This window comes from Macrobrachium nipponense, chromosome 10 (genome assembly GCF_015104395.2).
Source record: "Macrobrachium nipponense isolate FS-2020 chromosome 10, ASM1510439v2, whole genome shotgun sequence".
Classification (NCBI taxonomy): domain Eukaryota; kingdom Metazoa; phylum Arthropoda; class Malacostraca; order Decapoda; family Palaemonidae; genus Macrobrachium; species Macrobrachium nipponense.
This window is the reverse complement of record NC_087204.1, coordinates 106,104,573-106,115,790: the sequence shown is the minus strand read 5'-3', so window position 1 is coordinate 106,115,790 and position 11,218 is coordinate 106,104,573. Positions and strand designations below refer to the sequence as shown.

Here is an 11,218-nt window from a genome sequence, read left to right as displayed (position 1 = left end):
CCAGTCTCATCTATGTGTTTGATGTTGCTCCCATCTGGTAGCTTTATCCCTTCAGTTCTTGTTACTTTGCCCTTTTGTATGTTGACTAAGGCGCATTTTTATTATTATTATTATTATTATCATTATTATTATTATTTTTATTATTATTATTATTATTATTGTTTATCCATAATCTTTCCCCCGAAAATATGTATCATTTAAAAAAAAACAAAAAATATCAAGTTTAAAATAACATAAACCATTATATTATTATTTATTATTATATTATAATTCTATTATTATTATTATTATAAAAGAGAATGTGGCTTCATTGCAGGACAACCAACTTTCATCAAGTTCAAGAGAATAAAACTTCCTCCGACGGGAAACTCCTCAGGAGCGTATCTGAAGTATAGGACCTCGGAAGATATCCTGTAGATGCTTCACCCATCGGCCCTCAGGGACGCCTTCCGCGTGATACCCGTCGCCCTGCTGAGGATCCTCTTCAGCGCAGTCCTGCACGACATAGGGCGCCATGATTACGACGCCTCCGCCATCTTGACGCAGAGTTACGACTTCATCATAAGTACGTCGCACAGACACCAACTATATATATATATATATATATATATATATATATATATATATATATATATATATATATATATATATATATATATATATACATATATATATATATATATAGATATATATATATATATATATATATATATATATATTATATATAATATATTACACAGGGTGTCCATAAAGTCCCACTACCAATACTAGCGATAAATACTTGCCATGTTACTGGGACGTTTATGGACACCCTGTATAAATGTACTACACATAAATTTCGGACTCACATCGGGATCGAACCCAGGCCTTCCAAGTGAAAGGCAGGATGTTGTGTGGCTCAGTTAGCAGCGCCCTTGCCTTTTGTATTGAAAGACCTGTGTTTGAACGATGTGAGTCCAAAATATATATATATATATATATATATATATATATATATATATATATATATATATATATATATATATATATATAATTTTTCTTTCTTTCTTTCTTTTAAGGCGATAAATCTCAAACGAGTTTTACAGCTTCATGTCGTCTTGGATTAGTAAACAAAAAAAATTAGCAACGCAAAGAGACAAATTAAAAAATAAGGAAATTGCAACAAACATTGACATTTGCAAATGCTCAAATATATAATCGTCTAAAATGCACACCGAAGTCGACTCCCTAAAAAGACTGCGGTAGTCATTTGGTACCTGAATCTATTTATGGGTGCAGAAACAATTGAAGGTCTGGATCTTCCTGCTAATACCAGATTCATTTTCGCTGTTTTGTGAATTATTCTCGTTCATTTAATCCGGCGTTGATAATAATAGTTGCTACTGTGGCAGCTACTCAAATTGCAAATACACAGGAGGTATAGACATTACACAAAGTGATGATTATACGTCTTTTGGGAGACAGTAGTTACCAGTTTGCAAATATACGCACAGACACATATATACATGTATGCATATAATTATCCACGCACATTCACCTTCTCCACCCTTGGTGATTTATACTACAGACTATTAAACACCAGACATCTAATTCACTGCTAAGGCCACAACCTACCCCCATCCCCCCCACCCCCGGGGGGTTTGGGGGGTGGGGGTAGGTTGTGGCCTTAGCAGTGAATTAGATGTCTGGTGTTTAATAGTCTGTAGTATAAATCACTAAGGGTGGAGAAGGTGAATGTGCGTGGATAATTATATGCATACATGTATATATGTGTCTGTGCGTATATTTGCAAACTGGTAACTGTCTCTCTAAAGACGAATAATCATCGCTTTGCGTAATGTCTATACCTCCTGTGTATTTGCAATTTGAGTAGCTGCCACAGTAGCAACTATTATTATCAACGCCGGATTAAATGAACGAGAATAATTCACAAAACAGCGAAAATGAATCTGGTATTAGCAGGAAGATCCAGACCTTCAATTGTTTTTGCACCCATCAATAGATTCAGGTACCAAATGACTACCGCAGTCTGTTTAGGGAGTCGACTTCGATGTGCATTTTAGACGATTATATATTTTAGCAATTGCAAATGTCAATGTTTGTTGGAATTTCCCTATTTTTTTATTTCTCTTTGCGTTGCTAGTTTTTTTTTTTATGCTAATCCAAGACCACATGAAGCTGTAAAACTCGTTTGAGATTTATCGCCTTAAAAGAAAAAAAAAAACTGGTCCCAAGAAATACTAGGGTTCCAGTCCCGGCAAGCAATCGAACATCCGATATTTGCAGATATATACAGGGTGTCCATAAGTCCCAGTACCATTACAAGTACTTATTGCCTGCAATAGTACTGAGACTTTATGGACACCCTGTATAACGGTTCTGGACCGCCAGCAGGCGTGCTTGCAAGCAAGTTCCCCGCATCTATCTAGAACACTTCGAGTCCAGAACTTGTTTCGCGCGCTTCGTGTCGGGCTCATGAACCAGGAAGAGTTTGAAATCAAGAGTACTGTGGTCTAGCCGCCGAAACTGACACTACTCTTGGCGTGGATGCGAGCAACGCCATCGAGTCGCTCAGGTGTCGAATTCAGGTGTCGAATCAGGTGGAACCAGGAAGCTGAAGGTCACCTGACATGGTGGAGTACTTCAGTAAATCGTTCGCGGATGGTGGTCGTTTTATGAGAATTTACTCCCTCGTGAGGTTTTTTTTTTTTTTTTTTTTTTTTAGCGCATGCGTTTTTTTTTATTCCTTGTAAAGAAAGATCTACCGACGTTGGATTTTGTTACCTCTTCCCTAAACGTTAAATACCATAATTAGGATTCAAGAACTCGCTTATAAGAATCGTATAGTCAAAGTAAAGTTGAAAATGATATCAGGAAAACCACAACCACTTACAAAAACCAAAAATGTCTAACACCTCGTTGGGACCAGACGTAACACCAACCAACTTTCCCCGACAAGAAAGCCGAATGATTTCAGGCGACTATAAGACAAGCCCTGACCTTGATTTTAAACGACCATGAAGAAGGTGAATCGATACTTCCTGAACTATCCGTCAAGAAATATTTTGGTTTCTACAAAATTTTTACGACCACATCAGGGGATCGCATTCTGGCCTTGTCGTGGTGATATCGGGTCATTAAGGGCATTAAGAACCACAGCCTCAAGAAATACGAATTAATGGATAACCTTGTGCTTGAACTGTGTGAATAAGGTCAAGAGATCAAGAGAAAGACAGATGACCTTCAAGCGGTATATATGTACTAACTCCAAGTTTTCCCTTTACATAATTGTGCGTTCAGTAGTATTGACTAAATAATGAAATACTACGAGTAAAGCCAGGTATGAATTGTAATCAGACTCTTATATACATGTGTAACCATGATTGAAGTATGTCAATTTCTTTTGTTTGTGGGATCTCATATGAGTCTGACAGAGTATTTTGATAAAGTCGTCAAACGAAGAAGATAGCAAAGGTGCAGATCTGAGTGATGCAAGAGTGGAAGGGACTAATGTAAACTGGAGAATGCTTTATAGTGATGATAGTGACCGAGTGACTGACCAGGGTGTGTAAGGTATATAGGATGAGGGAAAGGTTCCAAAAGAGTTGTTTAGGGGAATGATTCTTTCCCTGTATGAAGAAGAGGACATATGGGAGTGTTAGAATGATATGAGCAAAAAAGGAAGTAGTATATTGTCGAGGAGTATTGCAGGGGAATGAGGAGAGGAAAACCAAAATGGTGCCTGCTATATGAAGGGTAGTGGCGCAGAGCTTATAAGAAAGAGTGGTTTTAAAGAGCTGCTGATGAGCCTCTGGTGTAAGTATATGGGATGGATGATGCTGTGGAAGGATGGACGTAGCCATGACTAACCTTTTTTTCCCTCTGGAACCAAATCCTAATAGGAATAGATAAAGAACAGATTAGGAGAATGTGAGAGCATAATAGATACTAAAGCCGTAACCTGTCCTGACATCTTCTTATCCCTTCCGCAGTTGGAGGTGGATCTGGCGGCGGAGTGTTAGCAAACCGTCTCTCGGAGGTCCCCGGATGGCGAATACTCCTGCTGGAGGCCGGGGGCGAGCCCCCTCAGGAGAGCAACGTCCCTGCATTGATCTTTGCCGGTCCTAGGGGCGTCGCCGATTGGAAGTACTCCACAGTTCGGCAGAGGCACGGCCTTCATGCATACAAGGATAATGTGAGTCCTCTCTCTCTCTCTCTCTCTCTCTCTCTCTCTCTCTCTCTCTCTCTCCAGAGAAACGGATTGATGCCTGGAAAAATAATGCGAGTCGCTGTTTAATCTCTCTCTCTCTCTCTCTCTCTCTCTCTCTCTCTCTCTCTCTCTCTCTCTCGTCAGAGGCACGGACTTACTACCTATAGAAATACTGTATCATTTATCTCTCTCTCTCTCTCTCTCTCTCTCTCTCTCTCTCTCTCTCTCTCTCTCAAAACGTCAACACCAAATCACTTTTATTCAACCATACTCTGACATATCATCGATCTATATTTGTCAATTTCTTTCAATAAATTAAAAATAATTACATATGCAAGTATAATAGAGTTGACTGCTAAATTAATTTTCCATCCCCTCCACATCAATCCAAGATCTTTTTGGAGTCCTAAACACCCTTCAAGAGAATTCAATTTTTGTCCAAACTCCGCAGGCGATCGCCTACCCGCTAGGGCGCGTCCTCGGAGGAACCTCCACCTTGAACTGGATGTTCTACGTGAGGGGGAACAGGAGAGATTACGACTACTGGGAGAGCCTCGGTAATCCCGGCTGGGGTTACGAATCAGTCTTGCCCTATTTCATGAAGGCGGAGGACTACAGAGGGACCAGGAACAAGAATACGCGTGAGTCACTTTTTTTTTCGAATTTAGGACTTTCGACGTTTTCATTCCTAAGTGTCAAAGTCGTCTTCTAGTATTTAGGCTTGGCTATAATTTAGTTTTTGCTTTCTCTCGTCTCGTTTCCTGTTTTTGGTGGATGGCCCACGTGTCCGAGACGGTGTTTAATTGATGGTTTTTTGTCCTGAAGTTCTGTCGATGATTTGCCGTGACTAGTGGGCGATTTAAAAATTACATTCCTTATTTCAATAACTTTATTAATATACTTATTTGTATAAATATATTGGTTAGTCCTCTATAAATATACATTTTGTGTAAATAAACTGGCAGAGTGAAGGAAATGACGCAAAGAATAATGATATTTTTACATTTATTTAATTTTATCTTTTTCACAGTTTTTGTCCACCATTAAATCTTGATTATAACTGCATTGCATTCATAACGATCTATTGGACTTTTGATGCAATGCCTATGACTGTTATTAACCTTAAGGCCCAATTTCAAAATGGAAGGGCCTTGTAATCCAGAGAGCTGGAAAGTATGTATAGCCGAAGTTGTGATAAAAGAATATACGTGTAGAGAAGTTCGACTGATTCTGCAATCGTGTGGTAATAATAATAAAGAAAAAAATGGAATATGACCTAACATGCCCACTAACCCATTTCGTGGAAGCGACGAACTTGTTCTGAAATTGTCGGCCAGAGGGTGTTCCACACCTCTTGCCACAAAGCCTAAGATTTAATCAGATGTTTGAGAAAGAGACACCGAGACTATTTCTTCACTTTAAAAAAAAAATTTTCTCCGGTTCTGACAATTCGGTAACATGAATATTCTGAGCCCCCTCACGGCCTTTAATTTATGCCCTTTCCCCGAACATTTCAATAAAAAAAAACGAATTCGGTTACAAGAGCATCGATGTGATATGTAGGACAGTTGGGAAACGAATGAAAAGAAATGGTAGTGCAATCTCGAGTGAAAGTTGTTTCAAGGTTGCGAGGTTTTTGTTCCATCGGAGTATCCCCTGTTTTTTAATGTCCGTTTTCTGTTATTTAAACAAAAAAAACGGGTATTTATGAAGTGACGTAGACTTAACTCCTTATTCTTTTTCTGAATTGCTCGCTCGAATTGTATGACCTCTTAACCACTGTCGTCTGCTTTTCTACAGTTGCCTACCACGGCAAGGGCGGTCCTCTGTCTGTAGAAGACAAGAGGTGGGCGACGCCTCTGCTGAGCGGCTTCATCAAGGCGACTAAACAACTCGGTTATGACGTCATCGACCCCAACGGACCCGACCAAATAGGTAAGTTAAAAATTCTTTACTTTAGGCCATTTTTATTCATTCATTAGAACTGGGTGTTTGTAAGTACAAAGGAATATTACTACAGCAAATATTCCTCTCAGATATCAGTGGAAAAAAATTAAATCTAAAGCTAAAAACCAAATATATTTAAAAGTAAAATTTTCCAAAAACACATTTTTATTCATTTAAGTGTTTTGCTACAGTAAATATATCCTTATCCAAAAAAGAAAAAAAAATCTAGAAACATGATATATATTCCAAACCAAATTTGCTAGAATGAATAATTATTCCCTATCTGAAGAAACTTAGAATCTAAATCTATAAATATAGAAAATATATCGAAGGCTAAATTTAACAAGCATTTTTATAGACTGAAGGGGGATCCTTCTATATAAATGTATTTTTCATTACTAAAACAACTTGTACACCGTAAGATGTTTTCAATGTAAACGCAATTTCCCGTTGAAAAACAGTTTAAAATAACACTAATGATTCTGTCAAATTCCTGGTGACTTAATCACTAGAATTATAGATCCCATCCCAATAATAGGGGCCCAGTAGATCCTACTATGTATCCTCTCATCCTTCTCTGCTCCAGCCTAGGCTAAGAAGGTCACACTAGGTTACCTAATCCCGACAAAAGAAAAAAAATGAAAGATTTAATTTTTACACTTTTGAGACCAAGTTCAGAAAAGGCTGAAGTAATATCTGTAATGTAGTGGCTTAAAGATATTACGTATCTTCTCTCTCTCTCTCTCTCTCTCTCTCTCTCTCTCTCTCTCCAGTTGTTGAATGTTCTGGTTTTTTTATCTCCTCTTCCTTCCTTTTTGCTGTTTGCATTAATATTTTTTTCCTTCTAATTCTTATTATTAATTTTATTCTGCTTTTTTCATCTCCCCTTTCGTTTTACTATTGTTTAAATGATATTCTTCTTTATTTCCTTCTATTTATTATTATTATCTCTTCTTGTCTATCTATTGGGGTGGTATTTATAGTGTGGGGTTCCGGGTTGCATCCTGCCTCCTTAGGAGTCCATCACTTTTCTCACTATGGGCGCTGTTTCTAGTAACACACTCTTCTGCATGAGTCCCGGAGCTACTTCCCTACATTTATGTAATTGTACAAATATAAATAAAAGATATATTTTCACAGTTACACAACTGTGGATTTGTTTCTCTGTTTCAACCTTTATTCTTCTAAAGTTCTTTTTTAATCATTTTGTCCTAAATATTTGCATATAAAACTCATAATTATTACCTTCCTTTTATGCCTCCTCTGTTCTCCTTCTCCGTTTTTTCAAGTTCTTCCTTTATTCTTGTGGCTTTTCTTGTTCATATTTCATCACCCTCTCATCTCCCCCCCCACAGCGGCCCCCCCCCCCCCCCCCCAGTCCCCAAAGTTCACTGACATAAATCTTTCTTCAAATCTTCAAATATCATTTATTTTCATCGTTTTCATTGACAGCCCGTCAGCTTCGCACCGGTTATCAGTTTGATATTTATTCCAAGGTTGCTCTGCTTTAACTTGCTTATTCTTTAGAAAGTTCCGGCCATGAAGAATATTATTCGGTTTAAATCGCCTTCTACGCTATTTGTGGCGGAATGTGAATTATGGATATAGCCAAATCTGGAACGTAATACAAAATTCAATGAAATTAAAAAAAAAGAATTGTATCGAAGTGTCTTCGGCGCAATCGAGTTTTCTGTGCAGAGTATAATCAAGACCACCGAAAATATATCTATTTTTCAATTGCTTCGGTAGAATGCTGTTCGACTCGCGGCCCATGCAACACTCAGCCAGCCGTGGTGGCCTGTGTGTTGTCGAGTTGCCAGAAGCGCGAGCATGGCTAACTTAAAACTTAAATAAAATCCAAACTACTGAGGATAAAGTGCTGCAATTTGGTATGCCTGATGATTGGGGGGTGGGTGATCAACATGCCTATTTGCAGCCCTCTAGGCTCGGTAGCTTTTAGGATCTGAGTGCGGAGAGAGGAAAAAGTGCGGACAGAAGAAAGTGCGGACGGACAAACTAAAGGGAATACTGAAGTATATGATCCGAGGGTGAGTTGCAGAATGAGTGAAGTGTAATGAGAAATATAACGAAGTGATAAAAGCGCAGGGGAAGGTTTAAATGTGAAAAGACTTGGGCGCATAAATGCAGTGTCTTCAGTTCAAAGGAACCTGTTATCAGCAATTCAGTCACTTTCACTTATTAAAAGCACAAAGGCATAGAGATTTTTTTTTTTTACCATTTGCTTGAAGGGAAGAGCGAATAAATTACGCTTCTTAAAGTTGTTTATTATTATTATTATTATTATTATTATTATTATTATTATTATTATTATTATTATTATTCATAAGATGAACCCTATTCACATAGAACAAGCCCACAAGGAGGCCATTGACTTGAAATTGAAGCTTCCAAAGAATATATGGTCTTCATTAGGAAGAAGTAGGATGATATAAAGGAAAATATAGAAAAAAGGAGATAAATTAATAGATAAATAGATAAAAATGTAATAAAATGTAAGGTGCACAGTATAAGGGAAGTGGTAAACAAGTAAACTTACTTTACGAGTACATATACCGGACTGGATTAGTGCTCGGTATAAAAGAGAACCTAAGCTGTTCAGTTGATAGGTATTACTAAGATGACGCATTTTAAGCCAATCCAAAACGGCGACCATCAACAGTCAAGTTTCAGCAAGGACTCCAGCGTTTAGACAGCTCACTGTATTAATCCCTGTGCCCTTCGAGGAGTACTTATTCTTCCAGTAACTAGTTGAACACAAACACACACACACACACAAAGAAAACAGTTCTTGCTTACGAAAGCTTACATTCAATTGGAAGTGGGTCTAATGATGGGTTTGTCACGCCTACTGCTTTAAAATCCTTGCAGTTGCTTAATCATCCTCAAATTGCTACAGCTGCGCAAAATAATCTCAGAGGTGGTTCACCAGAAACCGCCTGCAGTCAAGCGTAATGATATAATAGCACCGATGATATTCATCTCGATGGCTGAAACGTGATAATGTAAACTTGTTCATCTCGAGCATTAATTTATTTGTATGCACAGGTGAAGGGATGGAATTAAACTGGTGAAAAAGAATGCTTTGCAGTGAGTCAGCGGAATATCATATGAAGCAAGTTACTTTTAGCAGTTTACTTTCCATAAGACATATACAACTTTGACGGGTTTGTTTTTGATTCTTAAAAATAAAGCTGTACTAAAAACATTATTCTTTATTCATTAAAACATTAGTCGAAGGAGTTTTCTGTCCCGTGGTGGCCTCAGCCGCGGCCCATAAAACTCAGACACGGTCCGGTGGTGGCCTATGTTGCTGGTACCTATAGCGCTGCCGGAAGTACGAATATGGCTAACTTTAACCTTAAATGAAATAAAAACTACTGGAGCTAGAGGGCTGCAATTTGGTATGTTTGATGACTGGAGGGTGGATGATCAACATACCAATTTGCAGCCTTCTAGCCTCAGTAGTTTTTAAGATCTGAGGCCGGACGGACGGACAGACAAAGCCGGCGCGATAGTTTTCTTTTACAGAAAACTCAAAAAGAAGCGATTTTTGTACCTGAGAGTAGTTGACTCTTGTGGGACGTATCCAGCGTGGAGAAGAGAAGTAGGCCGGCATCTTCATCCTAAAATACTCACGGGAAAAGAATTACAATTTTTGTCAGATATTTATGTGAAAAAATATTAATAAATACATTGATAAATTAGGACTTCTTTTAACGAGTTAGCGAAAGAAACTCATATTAACAAATGGTAAAATGAAAAAAAAAAATCGTAAAAATCATCTATGTCATTGCACTTTATGCGATTCACTGTAGACATTACTTCAGGTTCTTTGCGGCGTCCCTTCGACCCCCAGCTGCAACCCCTTTCATTCCTTTAACTGTACCTCCGTTCATATTCTCTTTCTTCCAATTTACTTTCTACCCTCTCCTAACAATTGTTACACTTTAAATAAACCTTATTACTCTCGATTTCCCTTTCAGCGCTGAATGACCTCATAGGTCCCAGCTCTTGCATGACCTTTGTGCCCAATTTTATATTCCATTCCATTCCATTAGCCTGGAATATTTTAAGACTCCATAACTTTAGTCATAAGGGTTTGTTCTTACATTTATCATTAAATACCGCTGCCGAGTCCAGAATTCCTTGTTCCATTACCTCTCTCTAAGCTTGCATAGTTGCCAGGCATACGCAAGTCTCAAGGCCGTTTACAAACAGCGCGTGCGCTCGTGCAGACACGTTCACATAATCATTTGTCTCGTATGTACGTACGTACGTGTTCGTCTAAATGAAGATTCTTATCTTGAAGGAATATCGTATCCAACAGATATTGTTTATTATAGTATGTAGATAAAGAAAGTGCGTTTTTGTGGAGGTAGCCATAGTGTCGTATCTCTCTGTTTGTCTGTCTGCCTGTCTGGCTTTCAGAGTTTATGTACATTGTATAAGTCTTTCAGAGTTTGTTTACATTGTATAACTGTCTTTCAGAGCTTCAATCTTATTAATTGAATACATTATTATTATTATTATTATTATTATTATTATTATTATTATTATTATTATTATTATTATTATTATTATTATTATTCATTTACCTAATGTTTCAAAGTTGTTCATTTTACCTGATGTATTCTCACCTTCCAATATTTGTTTACTGGGGTATTGGTTTTTCCAGAAGTAATTAAATTACGTTTCTCATGACCATGGTATTGTTAGTGGCTTAGAAGGTCTCACCTTTACAACTGCACTTCGCATTTAATTTCAAGCGCTTTTAAACTGAGATTTTGAATAGTATATTGTCCTAAAACTTTGTAACGGCATATTGCTAATCTCTCTCTCTCTCTCTCTCTCTCTCTCTCTCTCTCTCTCTCTCTATATATATAATATATATATATATATATATATATATAATATATATATATATATATATATATACATACTTATATATATATATATATATATATATATATATATATATATAGATATATATATATTATATATAAACAGTTGATACCTTTATACCTTTTTATTTTTGATGAC

The 11,218-nt window shown here is 37.4% G+C and overlaps 1 protein-coding gene across 1 annotated transcript in view; it reads left to right on the top strand.

Moving 5' to 3' along the window:
• Positions 1–324: 324 nt before the first annotated feature.
• Positions 325–11,218, top strand: part of LOC135223876 (glucose dehydrogenase [FAD, quinone]-like) — a 33,694-nt gene continuing 22,800 nt past the window's right edge. The window contains exons 1-4 of the mRNA XM_064262783.1: positions 325–565; positions 3,993–4,195; positions 4,662–4,851; positions 6,011–6,145. Of these exons, the coding sequence (XP_064118853.1) occupies positions 418–565; positions 3,993–4,195; positions 4,662–4,851; positions 6,011–6,145 (676 nt within the window). The 5' untranslated portion in view covers positions 325–417. The remainder of the gene's footprint in view (positions 566–3,992; positions 4,196–4,661; positions 4,852–6,010; positions 6,146–11,218) is intronic.